The sequence below is a fragment of the Callorhinchus milii genome, unplaced genomic scaffold, assembly GCF_018977255.1.
Source record: "Callorhinchus milii isolate IMCB2004 unplaced genomic scaffold, IMCB_Cmil_1.0 Scaffold787, whole genome shotgun sequence".
NCBI classification, from domain to species: Eukaryota; Metazoa; Chordata; class Chondrichthyes; order Chimaeriformes; family Callorhinchidae; genus Callorhinchus; species Callorhinchus milii.
In genome coordinates this window covers 1-22,558 of record NW_024705528.1, presented here as the reverse complement: position 1 = coordinate 22,558, position 22,558 = coordinate 1, and the positions used below count along the sequence as shown (strand labels likewise).

The 22,558-nt window shown below is 47.5% G+C and overlaps 3 protein-coding genes across 3 annotated transcripts; all 3 read left to right on the top strand.

The window, feature by feature from the left end:
- Positions 1-1,323: 1,323 nt before the first annotated feature.
- LOC103172849 (zinc-binding protein A33-like) lies at positions 1,324-6,311 on the top strand. The gene is made up of 6 exons (XM_042346443.1): positions 1,324-1,753; positions 1,839-1,934; positions 2,279-2,509; positions 2,698-2,720; positions 2,817-2,932; positions 5,321-6,311. Exons 1-6 carry the CDS (start codon positions 1,343-1,345, stop codon positions 5,863-5,865), a joined length of 1,422 nt encoding a protein of 473 aa, XP_042202377.1. The 5' UTR covers positions 1,324-1,342; the 3' UTR covers positions 5,866-6,311.
- Positions 6,312-10,749: 4,438 nt separating this feature from the next.
- Positions 10,750-11,575, top strand: LOC121852345 (zinc-binding protein A33-like; the record flags this gene model as incomplete). Its single annotated transcript, XM_042346444.1, has 1 exon — positions 10,750-11,575. A coding segment is annotated over one exon (516 nt), but the record flags the coding sequence as incomplete, so codon positions are not given.
- Positions 11,576-12,788: 1,213 nt separating this feature from the next.
- On the top strand, positions 12,789-17,126 carry LOC103172712 (zinc-binding protein A33-like). The gene is made up of 5 exons (XM_042346442.1): positions 12,789-12,811; positions 13,156-13,386; positions 13,575-13,597; positions 13,694-13,809; positions 16,151-17,126. Exons 2-5 carry the CDS (start codon positions 13,204-13,206, stop codon positions 16,678-16,680), a joined length of 852 nt encoding a protein of 283 aa, XP_042202376.1. The 5' UTR covers positions 12,789-12,811; positions 13,156-13,203; the 3' UTR covers positions 16,681-17,126.
- Positions 17,127-22,558: the final 5,432 nt, after the last annotated feature.

Here is a 22,558-nt window from a genome sequence, read left to right as displayed (position 1 = left end):
GGTGTCATCCGCATACATGTGTGAGTGAACCCCATGTCTGCGGATGATGTCACCACAGGGGGAGCGTATAGAGGGTGAAGAGGAGGGGACCGAGGACAGAGCCCTGAGGGACACCACATGAGACAGTGCGAGGGGGGGGGAGGAGAAGCCATTTGTCGAGACAAAGTGAATATCAGTCAGTTATGCAGAGACCAGGACAATTTTACAGAGAATACGCCTGTTATACAGAGACCAGGCCTATCGTGCACAGACCACAGCTTGTATGCAGAGAGCTGTGTTGTTGTACAGACATCAAGACAGTTATAGTATCCAAAGGTTTTGTATAGAGACAGACCTCTTATAAAGTCTCCATGCCAGTTAAAAAGAGTCCAATCTGCTATGAAGAGACCAGGCACGTTATGCAGAGATCCAGCTAGTTACGCAGACACTTGGCCTGTTATCCAGAGATCAGGCTTTAACAAAGAGATAAGGTCAGTTATATGGAGACCAGCCCAGTTACACAGAGACCACGCTTACTATAACTTCAAGGAAACTCCACGGTCTTGTTCCAACGTACTTCTCCGACTTCAGCGCTTTTCACGTCGGGAGGACGTCCCAAAGCGCTTCACAGAACACACTGTAAAGTGAATTGACTGTATATTTGTGGGCAAACCACAACCGCAAATAAGACTGTCTGCTGTATCCGCTCGGCTGACACCGGCCTGCTTCAGATCCCACGCAATTCCCACCCCACCTTTGGAGGTTGGACATTCAGCATCTCTGTCTCCGAACTCTGGAGCTCTTCCCGCATTCCCTCTGCCTCACCGCCTTCAAGTGCCATTTGAAGGTCTTTGTCGTCGACCGTGCCTTCAATTTCAAAAGCCATCATTGCCTTAAACGGCCCTTCCTCCGCCACCTCCTTCAACCCAACTGACCCGGCCACACCAATCGCTCAAAAAAGGCAGGTCGCTTGATATCACCCCCACCCAACCCAATATCCGCCTCACCGTGCGAGATTTCCACCATTGTACATGTCGTGCACCAGAAAACCATCTCACAGACAAGAGATCTTTCAAACAACCTCAAATTAACCCATTTGATGGCGCTTTTTGTCATACTCCCACCCGTCCCCGCCCCACTCAACATGCACACCACCCCTCCACATATTCCAACGCCTTCCTTGCTCGGGTGTCCTTGTCATTGTACAACGTTTTCTCATCTTCTCTTGGAATCAAAGTCACAATAAACGGATTTCACAAGAAGAGACTAAAGGAGAGGGTCTGGCAGCTCAGTGACTGGGATCCGCCTACAAACTTACATCGAAACCGAAACCAGTTTCAATCAGGAAGTGCTGAGGATCAAAATGGCTTCTAGACTCCCGGCTGAGATCTGGACCGAGGAGATCATTTGCCCGGTTTGTCTGGATTTCTTCACTGACCCTGTCAGCCTGGGTTGTGGCCACAACTTCTGTCGCTCCTGTGTCACCCGGAGCTGTGAAAAGCAGGAGATCAACTGCTGTGCTGTTTGTCAGGAGACATTTCCAGAAAAGAACCTCAGAGCCAGTTGGGCCTTGGCGAGTCTAGCAGAGAAAGCACGAAAATTGAGCCTGAACCCGACCCAGACGGAAAATAAACTTCACTGTGAGAAACACCGGGAGAAACTGAAGCTGTTCTGTGAATCTGACAAGAAATTGCTGTGTGTAGTTTGCAGTCATGGGCAGGAACACAGAGGCCACAGCTTCCTACCCATTGAAGAAGCTGTTGAAACCTATAAGGTAAGAATACTCCTCAAGAAGGATTGTATCTGATCCACCTGATATTTTCCCCTTCAAGCAGGTTAATTCTGTATTTTTATTCCAGGATAAACTGATATCCTCCTTAGCTTCTCTCACACAGAGGAAGGAAACTGGTTTACAAGCCGAAGCCAAACAGAAAGAAAAGATTTCACAACTGAAGGTGAGATTTCACAAAGATGTCTCAGTGCCTCAAATTACTGTGTGTACACGTTGTGATGTCTCAGTGTCTCCAGTTACTGTGTGTACACAGTGTAACGTCTCAGCGTCTCTGGTTAGTGTGTGTACACGATGTAATGTCTCAGTGACTCTGGTTACTGTGTGTACACGGTGTGATGTCGCAGTGTCTCTGATTACTGTGTGTACACGGTGTGATGTCTCAGCGTCTCTGGTTACTGTGTGTGTACCCATGTGATGTCTCGGTGTCTCTGGTCAATGTGTGTACACGGTGTGATGTCTCAGTGTCTCTGGTTACTGTGTGTAATGTTTGGATGTCTGACATTGCAGGAACAGGTGAACAGTCTGCAGACCCACGTCACGGGTGAGTTTGCTAAAATGCACCAGAGTCTGACGGACAGAGAGCAGCGAGTGATGCGAGATCTCAGACAACGAGAGGATGAGATATTAAAGCGAATGGAGACAAATCTGCGAGAGATTCAATGCAAATTAGATTCTGTTGAACAACAACTCTCCGAGTTAGAGACACAGATGGGAAAAGACGATCTCACCTTCCTGCAGGTAAAGAGATGACAATATAATGTCGCTCAGTAACAGTTACACAAAATTCTGGAGCAAACAATCTAATTGTGATCGATAAAGAGATCAGAGATTGAATTTTGGCTTGAGAGACGCAGTCCACATGTAACTTTTTGTTGTCGGTGGTGACTCAGTGTGAGCTGACATCTATCTGTGTTTGATTTCATTAGGAGGAAGCTGCTGGCAACAGAAGGTATGAAATGGTCTTGACCAAACATTCCAGAATTGAAACCACAAACCAACCAGAAGGTGCAGTTTCACATTATATTGTGATCGTGTCTTATTTCAGGGTCAGTGACGAGGTATTTGATCTGTCAGTGTGTGAGGATGAGCTCCCTGTGGCCAAGTACAAATGGCCTTTGCAAAACACAGTATGGAGACAGATTATAGAAAACATCAGCCCAGGTACATGGCTCCCATTCTCACCCTGAATCCGTGTCAATAGACTTGTATTCACCTGGTTCCCAACACATACCCTCCACACACTCCCTCACACATACACATACCGACTCCTCGCTCACATATGCACATAATCGCAACACCCTCACAGACACCTGCACACCTCACACACACATACGCTTTGCACACACACATCACACACACACACAACTCTCACACACAACTCTCTCTCACACCTCACACACATCTGAAACATACAACCCTCACAACACTCCTCAAACAAACCCCTCACACACAACATCTCACACCCCCTCATTCACATACCATGTATGTGGAGTCCTGTAAGTCAGTGTTTAGAGCACTCGCCTTGCAAGCGAGACACATGGGTTCAATCTCAGGCAGGGTGAATCCTTGGGCAAGTTTCCTTACTCCACACGCCTGATAATGATCCCTCCAATAAACAAAAAACAATATTAAATCGGTCATTTTAAATCCACAGCTGTTTGAGGGGACGCTGCGGTACGCAACTCGCTGCCGCGTTTCGCCCACAAATGTTCGGTCAGTTCACTTCACATTATATTCTGTGAAGCGCTTAGAGACGTCGAAAAACACTGAAAAGCACCATATGAAATGCAAGGATTATTATTATTATTATCAATATTATTACCCTGTCATACACACACACCCCCACACACACACTCACACCTCTCACAAACCTTCCCCCCTCACACAGACACTCGTACAGACCCTCAAATGCACGCTCACACAAACACTCACCTATCCCCTCACACAAAAACCCTTACAAAACGCTCACACACAGGCACCTCCCGCTCACCCACCAACACTCACACACACCCTCACACCCAACAACTCACACGCATCGTCAAACACACCCTCACACACATCAGCACACTACACCTCTCACAACCACTCACACAAACCCTTACACACACCACTCACATGCACCCTCACAAACCTCACACACACCCCTCACACACACCCATCACACACAAAACGTCACATACCAACTCACAAACATCCTCGCACACAACCTCACGCAAATCACTCAAACACACAGACACACGCACCGCTCACACACATCCTCACACGTACCCTCACGCAAACCACGCAAACATACAGACACACTAACCGCTCACACACATCCTCACACGTACCCTCACACATTCTCACATAACCCCTCTCTCATTCCCTCAAACACATACACAATCCTCTCAAACACACCCCACACACACACTCACACACACCCTCACACAAACCTTCACACATCCACTATCACAGCCCCTCACACACAACTTGACACATACATTCACTCTCACACACCCTCAGAGGTGAGTACCCCTCACACGCACCCTCACACACACCCTCTCGCACACTCACAGGCAGCTCTCACACAAACGTGTCACATACATACTGACACACATACCCACACACACCCTCACACGCACGCCTCAAACACACACTCACTGACACATCTCACACGCATCCTCACACACAGCTTGACACACACCCTCATACAATTCCTCTCACACCACCTCAAACACACACGCGCACATACCACCTGAGGAACCTCCTCACACACACCATTACAAAAACCCTCCAACACGCCTTCACATAACCATTCACACACACCCCCTCACAAACATCCCCACACAGACCCTTACAAACCACTCTCACACGCCCCCACACACAACCTCACAAACCCTCAAACAGACCCTCACACAAACCCCTCACACCCACCCCTCACAGACCCCCAAAACCCCCCTTCGCGCACACATTCACATACAATCACATACACTCTCACACACACACCCCTCACACATCCACACACAAACACTCACATACATCCTCACATATCCTTCACACACCCCTTCACACAGAGCATCACACATTCTCTCACACATACACTCACACACTCCCACACACACAATTCTCACACACACATTCACACACACCCGATCACACATAGCCTCACAAACAACCTCACACATCCTCACACACACCGTCGCACACACTCACAACCTCAAGCACACACCCTCACAAACACCCTCAAACACCCTGCTGACAGGCACACCCTTACACATCCACCCACACACACCCTCACAATTATTCGCACACACATCCACTCACGCACACCCTCACGCAGAAACTCACACATTCCCTCACACAGCCTCTCACACACACCTTCATAAAACCGCTCACACACCATCCCCAACACACACCCTCACACAAACCCTCACACGCACACTCACACATACCGTCACACCGACTGTGACCCTCTGAGCTGGATGGTGTCCCCAGCTTCAGAAGTGTTCACGCACAGTCTGAGCGCTCAGACGTCCCCTCACTCCACTTTGTGCTGTTCCTCTCTCTCAGCTCCGGCCGCTCTGACTCTGGATCCTGACACAGCTAATCGCCGACTCATCCTGTCTGAGGACCTGACCAGCGTGAGACTCGGAGACACACGGCAGCAGCTCCCTGACTCCCCGAAGAGGTTTAGTAAATATCTCATAGTCCTGGGGTCTGAGGGCTTCACATCAGGGAGACATTACTGGGAGGTGCAGGTGGCCAACAAGACACAGTGGGCAGTGGGATTGGCCCGAGAGTCTGTCAACAGGAAAGGAAAGATCACAGTGTCACCAGAGAATGGATTCTGGGCTGTGATACTGAGAAACGGGGATGTATATAAAGCTCTGACCTCACCTGCCACCCGCCTGCCCCTGAGAGAGAGACCCGGGAAGCTGGGAGTGTTCCTGGACTATGAGGGGGGAGAGGTGACATTTTACAACGCTGATAACATGTCGCATCTCCACACTTTCACCCAGACTTTCACTGAGAAACTTTATCCGTACTTCAGTCCCTGTAATAGCGACGGCGGCAAAAACTCTGAGCCTCTGAGTATCTGTCGGGTGACCGATTAATGAGGCGGAAATCCTCAGCCACGAGCTGTGTTTGGCTGTGATGGCCACGAGGCTGAACCTTTTATAATCTGTGTCCTTATACAATAAAGCTTGTGGTTTATATGACACCTTTCACACTGGGACCGCGGCTCAATCCTTTCTCGGAATCGGCTGTGAAGCGACGGTTGTGTTTGTGAGCGAATATAGAGCTAATTTGCACAGAGAAAAGTCTAAAGTAAATCATCTGTGACACAACGACCATCAGGCTGGAGTTTTCAGCTCCTGATCTCGACAATAATAATCCCCATATTGCACACAGCTCCTCATCAATTCTGCCAGATGTCTCAAAGCCTATCCCAGGCTTTCTAAATCTGCATTAATCCCAATGATACCCATGGGATTTATCATTGACTTTCTGTTTAAATAATAAAGCGCTCTCTGTGTGCAACACTGGAAACGTTTTTAAAGCCCCCATATACGTGGTGTTCCAAGTGCAATAGTTTAACAAACCCCAATGTTTGCATTAATCACACGGATATAAATACGGTTTTGCATTAACTTTGGGTTTTGATTTTAATCCCACAGCCGGGGATTAACACGGGAAACGGGTGTAAATTCCCCCAGATCCTCGGGGTTTAAAGTGCATCAGTGCAAAATATTCCCAATTCTGCACTAATCCCAAGTATATAAATCGTTTTTTGCATTAACTGTCTCCCTCTCTCTCACACTCAATCTCACTTTCTGTCTCTCTCACTCACTCTCTCTCTATCAATCAGCCGCTGGAGGCTTTGCTACAAACAGGAGACAAATAGGGGCGGAGCTGGGTTTGGGGGCGGGGCCGGAGCTGGGGGCGTGTCTGGGTTTGGGGCGGGGCTGAGTTCGGGGGCGGGGCCGGGGCTGGGTTCGTTCACGGGGCCAGTGCTGGATTTTGATCTGTTGATCATATTTGGGTTTTAAAGCGAGGCCGTCACTGCCTTGAAAGGGAGAGGAGGTTTTTTGGGGTTAAAGCCCTTTTTGTAATAATAATAGTAATCCTTGTATTTGATCCAGAGTGTTATCACGCCTTCGGAACGTCTCGAAGCGCTTCACAGTATATACCGTAAACTGTCTCTGTAACATGTCCTGTAGCTCAGCGTTTAGAGCCCTCGCCTCGCAAGCCAGAGACAGGGGGTCAATCCCCAATAGGGGGCGAAACCTTGTGCAAGTTTCTTCTCTATGCACAGACACACCAAGACACACACACAGATTGAGACACGCGCACACAAAGACACACCCCTTTAAACATGCCGTCAGAGACACTCATACACAGTGGCAAAGACACACAGACAAATATACACACAGAGACACACAGATACATACATACACATAGAGGCACACACACAGACACACAGAAACACACAGAATTACACAAACACACAACGCGGGACAGGCAGAGATCGCAATGTCCACCCTCGTGTCCATCACACAAGACTGGCTTGATTCCCACATTGGTTGCCAACCTCCAGATCAACTCGATGGAGACCCTTCTCACCTCCCCTCAAGGAGTAGAAGGGATTTTTCTTACGATACACGCGCTTTGTGGCGTCTGTAAGAAGTGAACAGCGCAAAATAGAATCACAAGAATATTACTGTTATTAATTTGCTGAGAATACTGTGGGCAGTTACGAAGTGCAGCACCGCCCTCTGGTGGCAGTAAAGCGGTGCTGCAGGGTTTTGGGCGGGGCGAGAAAAGGATTTCACTCTGTAACAATATTAATAACAAAAATAATATAATTCTTGCACTTGATCCAGTGCCTTATCACATCTTCTAGACATCTCAAAGCGCTTTACAGAATATGCTGTAAAGATATTAGACTGTATATATGTGGATGAAACGCGGCAGCCAATTGCGCACAGCAGCGACCCACAAACTGTCATGGATTGAGTGATCAAATCATTATTGTTTTTTTTCTCGAGAGATTATTATCAGGCATATGTTCACACAATCGCTCCCAGTGTCTCTCCTGTATAAACACAGCCACTCCCAGTGTCTTTCCTGTACACACACAGGCTCTCCCACTGTCTCTCCTGTAGACACACAACCAATCCCAGTGTCTCTCCTGTATACACACAGCCACTCCTAATGTCTCTCCTGTAGACACACAACCAATCCCAGTGTCTCTCCTGCAAACACACAGCCACTCCTAATGTCTCTCCTGTATGCACACAGGCTCTCCCAGTTTCTCTCCTGCATACACACAGCCATTCCTGGTGTCTCTCCTGTATACACACAGCCATTCCCAGTGTCTCTCCTGTATACACACAGCCACTCCCAGTTTCTCTCCTGTGTACACACAGGCTCTCCAAGTGCCTCTCCTGTATACACACAGCCATTCCTGGTGTCTCTCCTGTATTCACACAGCCACTCCCAGTGTCTCTCTTTTACACATAGTCTCTTCCAGTGTTTCCCTTTGTATGGCCCAACCGCTCCAATTGGCTCTCCCGTATATACACAGCCTCTCCCAGCACCATATGTGTACAGAAACAGCTCTCCCTGTGTTTCTCTCGTACAAACAGCCTCTTCCAATAACTCCCACATACACACAATCTCTCCCGTTGTGTCTCCTGTATACACACAGTAGAAAAATGTAAATAATTTTGATATAATATATTATATAAAAATAAGAATATAAATGCAATATATAAAAACAATTGTGTTCTACTGCCAGTCTCACAAGCTTGAAGGAAAGCGAAATCATTCGGCAAAATCTTTTGTAAACCTCATCAACCGTAAGTTGTAATTAACACATTGATTCAGCCTTAGACAGGTATTACCTGGAAAATCTTTCTTTTCCAATGGAAGAATTGACGGATTCACACAACATCTCACACCCCCTCATTCACATACCATGTATGTGGAGTCCTGTAAGTCAGTGTTTAGAGCACTCGCCTTGCAAGCGAGACACATGGGTTCAATCTCAGGCAGGGTGAATCCTTGGGCAAGTTTCCTTACTCCACACGCCTGATAATGATCCCTCCAATAAACAAAAAACAATATTAAATCGGTCATTTTAAATCCACAGCTGTTTGAGGGGACGCTGCGGTACGCAACTCGCTGCCGCGTTTCGCCCACAAATGTTCGGTCAGTTCACTTCACATTATATTCTGTGAAGCGCTTAGAGACGTCGAAAAACACTGAAAAGCACCATATGAAATGCAAGGATTATTATTATTATTATCAATATTATTACCCTGTCATACACACACCCCCACACACACACTCACACCTCTCACAAACCTTCCCCCCTCACACAGACACTCGTACAGACCCTCAAATGCACGCTCACACAAACACTCACCTATCCCCTCACACAAAAACCCTTACAAAACGCTCACACACAGGCCTCCCGCTCACCCACCAACACTCACACACACCCTCACACCCAACAACTCACACGCATCGTCAAACACACCCTCACACACATCAGCACACTACACCTCTCACAACCACTCACACAAACCCTTACACACACCACTCACATGCACCCTCACAATCCTCACACACACCCCTCACACACACCCATCACACACAAACGTCACATACTCCATCACACACATCCTCACACACACCCTCACGCACACCACTCAAACATACCCATACACGCACCCCTCACACGCATCCTCAAACGTACCATCACACATTCTCACATAACCCCTCTCTCATTCCCTCAAACACATACACAATCCTCTCAAACACACCCCACACACACACTCACACACACCCTCACACAAACCTTCACACATCCACTATCACAGCCCCTCACACACAACTTGACACATACATTCACTCTCACACACCCTCAGAGGTGAGTACCCCTCACACGCACCCTCACACACACCCTCTCGCACACTCACAGGCAGCTCTCACACAAACGTGTCACATACATACTGACACACATACCCACACACACCCTCACACGCACGCCTCAAACACACACTCACTGACACATCTCACACGCATCCTCACACACAGCTTGACACACACCCTCATACAATTCCTCTCACACCACCTCAAACACACACGCGCACATACCACCTGAGGAACCTCCTCACACACACCATTACAAAAACCCTCCAACACGCCTTCACATAACCATTCACACACCCCCTCACAAACATCCCCACACAGACCCTTACAAACCACTCTCACACGCCCCACACACAACCTCACAAACCCTCAAACAGACCCTCACACAAACCCCTCACACCCACCCCTCACAGACCCCCAAAACCCCCCTTCGCGCACACATTCACATACAATCACATACACTCTCACACACACACCCCTCACACATCCACACACAAACACTCACATACATCCTCACATATCCTTCACACACCCCTTCACACAGAGCATCACACATTCTCTCACACATACACTCACACACTCCCACACACACAATTCTCACACACACATTCACACACACCCGATCACACATAGCCTCACAAACAACCTCACACATCCTCACACACACCGTCGCACACACTCACAACCTCAAGCACACACCCTCACAAACACCCTCAAACACCCTGCTGACAGGCACACCCTTACACATCCACCCACACACACCCTCACAATTATTCGCACACACATCCACTCACGCACACCCTCACGCAGAAACTCACACATTCCCTCACACAGCCTCTCACACACACCTTCATAAAACCGCTCACACACCATCCCCAACACACACCCTCACACAAACCCTCACACGCACACTCACACATACCGTCACACCGACTGTGACCCTCTGAGCTGGATGGTGTCCCCAGCTTCAGAAGTGTTCACGCACAGTCTGAGCGCTCAGACGTCCCCTCACTCCACTTTGTGCTGTCCCTCTCTCTCAGCTCCGGTCTCTATGACTCTGGATCCTGACACAGCTCATCCTGTCTGAGGACCTGACCAGCGTAAGACTCGGAGACACACGGCAGCAGCTCCCTGACTCCCCGAAGAGGTTTAGTAAATATCTCATAGTCCTGGGGTCTGAGGGCTTCACATCAGGGAGACATTACTGGGAGGTGCAGGTGGCCAACAAGAGAAAGTGGGATGTGGGATTGGCCCGAGTGTCTGTCAACAGGAAGGGAAAGATCACAGTGTCACCAGAGAACGGATTCTGGGCTGTGACACTGAGAAACGGGGATGAATATGAAGCTTGTACCTCACCTCCCACCCGCCTGTCCCTGAGAGAGAGACCCGGGAAGCTGGGAGTGTTCCTGGACTATGAGGGGGGAGAGGTGACATTTTACAACGCTGATAACATGTCTCATCTCCACACTTTCACCCAGACTTTCACTGAGAAACTTTATCCGTACTTCTGTCCCTGTAATAGCGACGGCGGCAAAAACTCTGAGCCTCTGAGTATCTGTCGGGTGACCGATTAATGAGGCGGAAATCCTCAGCCACGAGCTGTGTTTGGCTGTGATGGCCACGAGGCTGAACCTTTTATAATCTGTGTCCTTATACAATAAAGCTTGTGGTTTATATGACACCTTTCACACTGGGACCGCGGCTCAATCCTTTCTCGGAATCGGCTGTGAAGCGACGGTTGTGTTTGTGAGCGAATATAGAGCTAATTTGCACAGAGAAAAGTCTAAAGTAAATCATCTGTGACACAACGACCATCAGGCTGGAGTTTTCAGCTCCTGATCTCGACAATAATAATCCCCATATTGCACACAGCTCCTCATCAATTCTGCCAGATGTCTCAAAGCGCAATTCCCACCCCACCTTTGGAGGTTGGACATTCAGCATCTCTGTCTCCGAACTCTGGAGCTCTTCCCGCATTCCCTCTGCCTCACCGCCTTCAAGTGCCATTTGAAGGTCTTTGTCGTCGACCGTGCCTTCAATTTCAAAAGCCATCATTGCCTTAAACGGCCCTTCCTCCGCCACCTCCTTCAACCCAACTGACCCGGCCACACCAATCGCTCAAAAAAGGCAGGTCGCTTGATATCACCCCCACCCAACCCAATATCCGCCTCACCGTGCGAGATTTCCACCATTGTACATGTCGTGCACCAGAAAACCATCTCACAGACAAGAGATCTTTCAAACAACCTCAAATTAACCCATTTGATGGCGCTTTTTGTCATACTCCCACCCGTCCCCGCCCCACTCAACATGCACACCACCCCTCCACATATTCCAACGCCTTCCTTGCTCGGGTGTCCTTGTCATTGTACAACGTTTTCTCATCTTCTCTTGGAATCAAAGTCACAATAAACGGATTTCACAAGAAGAGACTAAAGGAGAGGGTCTGGCAGCTCAGTGACTGGGATCCGCCTACAAACTTACATCGAAACCGAAACCAGTTTCAATCAGGAAGTGCTGAGGATCAAAATGGCTTCTAGACTCCCGGCTGAGATCTGGACCGAGGAGATCATTTGCCCGGTTTGTCTGGATTTCTTCACTGACCCTGTCAGCCTGGGTTGTGGCCACAACTTCTGTCGCTCCTGTGTCACCCGGAGCTGTGAAAAGCAGGAGATCAACTGCTGTGCTGTTTGTCAGGAGACATTTCCAGAAAAGAACCTCAGAGCCAGTTGGGCCTTGGCGAGTCTAGCAGAGAAAGCACGAAAATTGAGCCTGAACCCGACCCAGACGGAAAAAAACTTCACTGTGAGAAACACCGGGAGAAACTGAAGCTGTTCTGTGAATCTGACAAGAAATTGCTGTGTGTAGTTTGCAGTCATGGGCAGGAACACAGAGGCCACAGCTTCCTACCCATTGAAGAAGCTGTTGAAACCTATAAGGTAAGAATACTCCTCAAGAAGGATTGTATCTGATCCACCTGATATTTTCCCCTTCAAGCAGGTTAATTCTGTGTTTTTATTCCAGGATAAACTGATATCCTCCTTAGCTTCTCTCACACAGAGGAAGGAAACTGGTTTACAAGCCGAAGCCAAACAGAAAGAAAAGATTTCACAACTGAAGGTGAGATTTCACAAAGATGTCTCAGTGCCTCAAATTACTGTGTGTACACGTTGTGATGTCTCAGTGTCTCCAGTTACTGTGTGTACACAGTGTAACGTCTCAGCGTCTCTGGTTAGTGTGTGTACACGATGTAATGTCTCAGTGACTCTGGTTACTGTGTGTACACGGTGTGATGTCGCAGTGTCTCTGATTACTGTGTGTACACGGTGTGATGTCTCAGCGTCTCTGGTTACTGTGTGTGTACCCATGTGATGTCTCGGTGTCTCTGGTCAATGTGTGTACACGGTGTGATGTCTCAGTGTCTCTGGTTACTGTGTGTAATGTTTGGATGTCTGACATTGCAGGAACAGGTGAACAGTCTGCAGACCCACGTCACGGGTGAGTTTGCTAAAATGCACCAGAGTCTGACGGACAGAGAGCAGCGAGTGATGGGGGATCTCAGACAACGAGAGGATGAGATATTAAAGCGAATGGAGACAAATCTGCGAGAGATTCAATGCAAATTAGATTCTGTTGAACAACAACTCTCCGAGTTAGAGACACAGATGGGAAAAGACGATCTCACCTTCCTGCAGGTAAAGAGATGACAATATAATGTCGCTCAGTAACAGTTACACAAAATTCTGGAGCAAACAATCTAATTGTGATCGATAAAGAGATCAGAGATTGAATTTTGGCTTGAGAGACGCAGTCCACATGCAACTTTTTGTTGTCGGTGGTGACTTAGTGTGAGCTGATATCTATCTGTGTTTGATTTCATTAGGAAGAAGCTGCTGGCAACAGAAGGTATGAAATGGTCTTGACCAAACATTCCAGAATTGAAACCACAAACCAACCAGAAGGTGCAGTTTCACATTATATTGTGATCGTGTCTTATTTCAGGGTCAGTGACGAGGTATTTGATCTGTCAGTGTGTGAGGATGAGCTCCCTGTGGCCAAGTACAAATGGCCTTTGCAAAACACAGTATGGAGACAGATTATAGACAACATCAGCCCAGGTACATGTCTCCCATTCTCACCCTGAATCCGTGTCAATAGACTTGTATTCACCTGGTTCCCAACACATACCCTCCACACACTCCCTCACACATACACATACCGACTCCTCGCTCACATATGCACATAATCGCAACACCCTCACAGACACCTGCACACCTCACACACACATACGCTTTGCACACACACATCACACACACACACAACTCTCACACACAACTCTCTCTCACACCTCACACACATCTGAAACATACAACCCTCACAACACTCCTCAAACAAACCCCTCACACACAACATCTCACACCCCCTCATTCACATACCATGTATGTGGAGTCCTGTAAGTCAGTGTTTAGAGCACTCGCCTTGCAAGCGAGACACATGGGTTCAATCTCAGGCAGGGTGAATCCTTGGGCAAGTTTCCTTACTCCACACGCCTGATAATGATCCCTCCAATAAACAAAAAACAATATTAAATCGGTCATTTTAAATCCACAGCTGTTTGAGGGGACGCTGCGGTACGCAATTCGCTGCCGCGTTTCGCCCACAAATGTTCGGTCAGTTCACTTCACATTATATTCTGTGAAGCGCTTAGAGACGTCGAAAAACACTGAAAAGCACCATATGAAATGCAAGGATTATTATTATTATTATCAATATTATTACCCTGTCATACACACACACCCCCACACACACACTCACACCTCTCACAAACCTTCCCCCCTCACACAGACACTCGTACAGACCCTCAAATGCACGCTCACACAAACACTCACCTATCCCCTCACACAAAAACCCTTACAAAACGCTCACACACAGGCACTCCCGCTCACCCACCAACACTCACACACACCCTCACACCCAACAACTCACACGCATCGTCAAACACACCCTCACACACATCAGCACACTACACCTCTCACAACCACTCACACAAACCCTTACACACACCACTCACATGCACCCTCACAATCCTCACACACACCCCTCACACACACCCATCACACACAAACGTCACATACTCCATCACACACATCCTCACACACACCCTCACGCACACCACTCAAACATACCCATACACGCACCCCTCACACGCATCCTCAAACGTACCATCACACATTCTCACATAACCCCTCTCTCATTCCCTCAAACACATACACAATCCTCTCAAACACACCCCACACACACACTCACACACACCCTCACACAAACCTTCACACATCCACTATCACAGCCCCTCACACACAACTTGACACATACATTCACTCTCACACACCCTCAGAGGTGAGTACCCCTCACACGCACCCTCACACACACCCTCTCGCACACTCACAGGCAGCTCTCACACAAACGTGTCACATACATCCTGACACACATACCCACACACACCCTCACACGCACGCCTCAAACACACACTCACTGACACATCTCACAAGCATCCTCACACACAGCTTGACACACACCCTCATACAATTCCTCTCACACCACCTCAAACACTCACGCGCACATACCACCTGAGGAACCTCCTCACACACACCATTACAAAAACCCTCCAACACGCCTTCACATAACCATTCACACACACCCCCTCACAAACATCCCCACACAGACCCTTACAAACCACTCTCACACGCCCCCACACACAACCTCACAAACCCTCAAACAGACCCTCACACAAACCCCTCACACCCACCCCTCACAGACCCCCAAAACCCCCCCTTCGCGCACACATTCAAATACAATCACATACACTCTCACACACACACCCCTCACACATCCACACACAAACACTCACATACATCCTCACATATCCTTCACACACCCCTTCACACAGAGCATCACACATTCTCTCACACATACACTCACACACTCCCACACACACAATTCTCACACACACATTCACACACACTAACCGATCACACATAGCCTCACAAACAACCTCACACATCCTCACACACACCGTCGCACACACTCACAACCTCAAGCACACACCCTCACAAACACCCCTCAAACACCCTGCTGACAGGCACACCCTTACACATCCACCCACACACACCCTCACAATTATTCGCACACACATCCACTCACGCACACCCTCACGCAGAAACTCACACATTCCCTCACACAGCCTCTCACACACACCTTCATAAAACCGCTCACACACCATCCCCAACACACACCCTCACACAAACCCTCACACGCACACTCACACATACCGTCACACCGACTGTGACCCTCTGAGCTGGATGGTGTCCCCAGCTTCAGAAGTGTTCACGCACAGTCTGAGCGCTCAGACGTCCCCTCACTCCACTTTGTGCTGTTCCTCTCTCTCAGCTCCGGCCGCTCTGACTCTGGATCCTGACACAGCTCATCGCCGACTCATCCTGTCTGAGGACCTGACCAGCGTGAGACTCGGAGACACACGGCGGCAGCTCCCTGACTCCCCGAAGAGGTTTAGTAAATATCTCATAGTCCTGGGGTCTGAGGGCTTCACATCAGGGAGACATTACTGGGAGGTGCAGGTGGCCAACAAGACACAGTGGGCAGTGGGATTGGCCCGAGAGTCTGTCAACAGGAAAGGAAAGATCACAGTGTCACCAGAGAATGGATTCTGGGCTGTGACACTGAGAAACGGGGATGTATATAAAGCTGGTACATCAGCTCTCCGCCTGTCCCTGAGAGAGAGACCCGGGAAGCTGGGAGTGTTCCTGGACTATGAGGGGGGAGAGGTGACATTTTACAACGCTGATAACATGTCGCATCTCCACACTTTCACCCAGACTTTCACTGAGAAACTTTATCCGTACTTCAGTCCCTGTAATAGCGACAGCGGCAAAACCTCTGAGCCTCTGAGTATCTGTCGGGTGACCGATTAATGAGGCGGAAATCCTCAGCCACGAGCTGTGTTTGGCTGTGATGGCCACGAGGCTGAACCTTTTATAATCTGTGTCCTTATACAATAAAGCTTGTGGTTTATATGACACCTTTCACACTGGGACCGCGGCTCAATCCTTTCTCGGAATCGGCTGTGAAGCGACGGTTGTGTTTGTGAGCGAATATAGAGCTAATTTGCACAGAGAAAAGTCTAAAGTAAATCATCTGTGACACAACGACCATCAGGCTGGAGTTTTCAGCTCCTGATCTCGACAATAATAATCCCCATATTGCACACAGCTCCTCATCAATTCTGCCAGATGTCTCAAAGCCTATCCCAGGCTTTCTAAATCTGCATTAATCCCAATGATACCCATGGGATTTATCATTGACTTTCTGTTTAAATAATAAAGCGCTCTCTGTGTGCAACACTGGAAACGTTTTTAAAGCCCCCATATACGTGGTGTTCCAAGTGCAATAGTTTAACAAACCCCAATGTTTGCGTTAATCACAACGATATAAATACGGTTTTGCATTAACTTTGGGTTTTGATTTTAATCCCACAGCCGGGGATTAACACGGGAAACGGGTGTAAATTCCCCCAGATCCTCGGGGTTTAAAGTGCATCAGTGCAAAATATTCCCAATTCTGCACTAATCCCAAGTATATAAATCGCTTTTTGCATTAACTGTCTCCCTCTCTCTCACACTCACTCTCACTTTCTGTCTCTCTCACTCACTCTCTCTCTATCAATCAGCCGCTGGAGGCTTTCCTACAAACAGGAGACAAATAGGGGCGGGGCTGGGTTTGGGGGCGGGTCCGGAGCTGGGGGCGTGTCTGGGTTTGGGGGCGGGGCTGAGTTCGGGGGCGGGGGCGGGGCTGGGTTCGTTCACGGGGCCAGTGCAGGATTTTGATCTGTTGACCATATTTGAGATTTAAAGCGAGGCCGTCACTGCCTTGAAAGGGAGAGGAGGTTTTTTGGGGTTAAAGCCCTTTTTATAATAATAATAGTAATCCTTGTGTTTGATCCAGTGTGTTATCACGTCTTCGGAACGTCTCGAAGCGCTTCACAGTATATACCGTAAACTGTCTCTGTAACATGTCCTGTAGCTCAGTGGTTAGAGCCCTCGCCTCGCAAGCCAGAGACAGGGGGTCAATCCACAATAGGGGGCGAAACCTTGTGCAAGTTTCCTCTCTATGCACAGACACACCAAGACACACACACAGATTGAGACACGCGCACACAGGCACACACAAAGACACACCCCGATACACATATCGTCAGAGACACTCATACACAGACACACAAACACACAGACACACTGATAAACAGAAACAGAGAGACAACACAGACACATATATACACATAGACACACACACAGAAACACAAACACACAGCCCGGGACAGGCAGAAATCGCAGTGTCCACCCAAGTGTCCATCACACAAGACTGGCTTGATTCCCACATTGGTTGCCAACCTCCAGATCAACTCGAGGGATACCCTGTTCACCTCCCCTCAAGGAGTAGAAGGAATGTTTTTTACTAAACGCGCGCTTTGAGGCGTCTGTAAGACGTGAACTGCGCAATATCGAATGTCAAGATTATTACTATTATTATTAGGTGTTCTGAGAATACTTTTGGAAGTTACACTGTGCAGCCTCGCCATCTGGTGGCAGTAAAGTGGTGCTGCAGGGTTTTAGGCGGGGCTAGAAATGGATTTCACTCTGTAACAATAATAATAATAAAAATAATATTAATGCTTGCATTTGATCCAGTGCCTGATCACATCTTCTAGACGTCTCAACGCGCTTTACAGAATATGCTGTCAAGTGATTTGACTGTATATACGTGGATGAAATGCGGCAGTCAATTTCGCACAGCAGCGACCCACAAACAGTCATGGATTGAGTGATCAAATTACCATTTTTTTTTCTTGATGGATCATTATTTGGCATTGATACACCCAACCACTCCCAGTGTTTCTCCTGTGTACACAAATACTCTCTGTGGGTCTCTTCTGTATAAACAGCCATTTCCAGTGCCTCCGGTTGTATACACACAACCTCTCCCAGGGTCATTCCTGTGGACACCCGACCTCTGCCAGTGTTTCTCCATCATTCACCGCCTCTTCCAGCGTTTCTCTTTTACACACAATGTAATGGAGAAACTACACACCTTCACACCTACCTCTCCCGCTGTCTCTCTTGTATACACACAGCCTCTCCCAGTGTTTCTCCTGTACACGTAGCCTCTTCCCGTGTCTTCCACTGTATAAACCAACCTCTTCCACTGACTCCCCTGTATATACACAGCCACTGCCAGTGTCCTGCCTGTATACACACAGCTCTCCCAATCTTTCTCCTGTACAAACAGCCTCTTCCAATATCTCCCACACACACACAGCCTCTCCCGGTGTCTCTCCTGTACACACACAGTATAAAAATATAAATAACTTTAATATTATATGTTGTATAAATATAAGAATATAAATTCAGTATATCAAAACAGTGTTATTCGTCTGACAGACTCACACGCTTGAAGGAAAGTAAAATAATTCAGCAAAGTCTTTTGCAAACTTAATCAGCCGAAAGTTGTGATTAACAAATTGAATCAGCATAAGACAGGTATTACCTGATATCTATCACAAGTGTTGGAGAAAATCTCTTATTTCCAAGGGAAGAACTGACGGATTTGGAATCAAACAAACTTATTTTGCCAATAATTTTATTTCTATTTGCAGAATAAAAATATTCGTAATTGGAAAATGAATCACTCTCAAAAAACAGCATCAAAAAAATATATATAAAACTGCAGACAGTATTTTGGATTTAAAGCGAGTCCGTCCTCTTCTTAAAGGGGAGACGTTGTTTTTTGGGCTATTAAAAAGTCTTTTTGTAACAACAATAATAATAATAATTGTCTGTATCCCTGCGCCTTATCACGACTTTGAGACTTCTCAATGCGCTTCACAGGACAGTGTAGTGACTGAGTTTTTGCAGGATTCAATGCAAAGTTGTCTTTGTAAAGTGTCCTGTAGCTCAGGGGGTTAGACACACAACCACTCACAGTCACACACATATACACACAGAGAGAGAGACACACACACACACAAAGGCACAAAGATACACACACAGACAGCGATACACACGAGCATCAACGCAGACAGATACAGAGACAGACAGATGACAGACACAGAGACAGGCACAGGCACACAGACACAGAAACGCAGACACAAACACACACAGAAACAAACAGACACACACAGACACACAGGACACACGCACAACACAGGCACAGTAATACACACACTGACACACACACACACACAGGCACAGAAAGACACACACAGACAGGCACACGCACACACACACACACACACACACACACACACACACACACGCACACACACAGCCCGGGACAGGCAGAGATCACAGTGTCCACCCGAGTGACTATCACTCAGGAATGGTTCCATTCCACATTTGTTGCCGAGCTCCAGATCAGCTCCAGGAAGACACTGGTCACCTCCCCTCAAGGAGGAGAAGGGAGATGACTAAACAAGCGCTTTGAGGCGTCTGCAAGACGTGAACAGCGCAATGTCAAATGCCGAATTATTATAAATAGTATAATTACTCAGAACATTGTGAGCAGTTACACAGTACAACACCACCCTCTTTATTTGTAATTTGAACCCAGACTAAATCACAGCAAATGATTATTTCCCTCAAATCCACAACAGCCACCAGGAGAGATGCAGAAGCAATGAATTGCTGTCTGTGTCTGACCGCTCTCTGGCGTTAGATGGTGATAACCAGACCCAGGGACTGAGCAACACAATTAATGTCATGGGATTCAGTGCGAAACTGTTTATTGACATAAGCACACGAAAATGATTGAAAATGGATTCGTCAATTATAAGCCAACACTGAGGAGAAGCTCCGAACCCCAACCCTCCGTGAAGGAGGAGAAATAAACGCAGTTTGTTTGTTTGTTTGATGATGAGAAACTGCGAACTAACTCGGGATCTCTGTCTGTTTTGCGGCCTTGGACGTCCAGCCGACATGAAAGACTTTTACACCACGTCTTGTTGTTTCTCTCTCTCTCTCTCTCTAACACTTTCTCTCAGAATTTTACACTCTCTCTCTGCCTCTCACATTCATTATCTAACTCTCTCTGTGTGTCTCTCATACTCTCTCTTTCTCTCTCTCTCACTCTCTCCATTGTAGAGAGGCAGAGTGAATGTGGGTGAGAGACAGTAAAGGAATGAGTGACTCTGTGTGTTCATGGACCTCACGTTTCAGGAGGTTGTCATCCCACAGCCACAGAGCGCTCAGAGAGAGTATCTGTACATGTGGTAGGAAGAGGGGACGGGCAGTGCAGAATTCACATGAATGTGTGGCATTATCACACATGTCCGGTCAGGGAGAGGACAAGTCTGTGGAGAGGAGCCAATGGCAAACGGATGCTCAGTGGGACACCGAGAAGAGTTTCAATGAAACTGTCATTGGGGACAAATCTTCAAAGGAATAGACAGATGTTTCTCTCGTGGTCACAGAAGATGAGGATGCAGCCAATGCTACAGTATCGGATAAGAGGGCAAAGAAATTATCTATGTCAAGAATAAAGCGAGAGGAATTACTACAAATCAATCGGCGCACAGGGTAGATAATATACCCAGACCGGACGGGATGAATCCTAGTTTACCGAAGAAAATAACTGGGCAAACATCGGAGGCTCCGGGAAAAATCTCTCAATTCTCTTTGGACACCAGTGTGCTGCCAGAAGTCGGAAGTCATTCAAGTGTTAGTCTCCTGTACAAAAAGTCGCAGGTTAAACCCGGAACTGTAGGCCAGTCAGTCTCACTTCAGTCGTGGGGAAACCTCTGCAGACTGCAATCTGGGAAATAATACATTCCCACAAAGGAAATTATGGTTTAATATAGAAGAGCCAATACGGACTAACAAACCGGATAAAGTTGTTTTATGAAGTAACGAATAGGGTGCAGTAAGGTTCCACAGTTTGTGTTGCTACGCATTTTCAAAAGGCGTATCAGATAGTATCATATATGACACTTGTAACCAAAATAGAAGCCCACGATTTTAAAGGGACAGTGGCAGCTTGGAAACAGAGTTGTCTCGGATACTGAAAGCAGAGTGTCGAGGTGAACGGCTATTATCGTTCCTAACATGAGGACTTGCAGATATGCAAACCATGCTGCAGGTGCAATCTATCGAGTGATATGCACACATGTGCCATTGCCAGTTGACTTTTGTACACTGGTTCAACCTATAAAACCCAGTACACTGGCAGCTTTTACATAGACATTTCGACACCCATTGATGGAAAGGATATACGAGGTTGCACTTTCAGTATGCAGTGGTGGTCGCCTGTGGTCTGTATTGGGACCACTACTGTTTTGCTTTATTGTTTTGTTTTGCTGTATGGGAAACATAGTGTGCACAAGTTAACTGGCAATGGCACATGTATGCATATCATTCGACAGGTTGCACCTGCAGCATTGTTTGCATATCTGCAATTTCTCACATTAGGAACGATAATAATGTGTCGGAATGGAAACAGAGGAGATGTACCAGAATTAGACCAGGGATGTGGGCCTGTTCCGTAAATGGTTCATTTAAGTTACCTGATGATTGGTGGCCACCTGACTGAAGACCGTGCAAATATCTAAGCAGTCCAGAGCAGCCAAAATACACTGAGAGATTGAGCTCGGCTGTAGTAAAAACTTGAAAGCTGGTCAATAAGGGCAGCATCTGGCAAAGAATTTAGCAACTGTGCTTCTAGCCAAACCTGAGAAGATTTGACGTTGTATCACTGGGCACACAATAGGAGGCAAAGGATGGACAGAATGTGTACACACAGCGC

Excerpts from the sequence above, each read along its gene's own strand:
- LOC103172849 (XM_042346443.1), top strand. The coding sequence starts at position 1,343 with ATGGCTTCTAGACTCCCGGCTGAGATCTGGACCGAGGAGATCATTTGC. Across the intron at positions 1,935-2,278 it reads AAAAGATTTCACAACTGAAG|GAACAGGTGAACAGTCTGCA; the intron begins GTGAGATTTCAC and ends CTGACATTGCAG. Across the intron at positions 2,510-2,697 it reads ACGATCTCACCTTCCTGCAG|GAGGAAGCTGCTGGCAACAG; the intron begins GTAAAGAGATGA and ends TGATTTCATTAG.
- LOC103172712 (XM_042346442.1), top strand. The coding sequence starts at position 13,204 with ATGCACCAGAGTCTGACGGACAGAGAGCAGCGAGTGATGGGGGATCTC. Across the intron at positions 13,387-13,574 it reads ACGATCTCACCTTCCTGCAG|GAAGAAGCTGCTGGCAACAG; the intron begins GTAAAGAGATGA and ends TGATTTCATTAG. Across the intron at positions 13,810-16,150 it reads TATAGACAACATCAGCCCAG|TGACTCTGGATCCTGACACA; the intron begins GTACATGTCTCC and ends CTCCGGCCGCTC.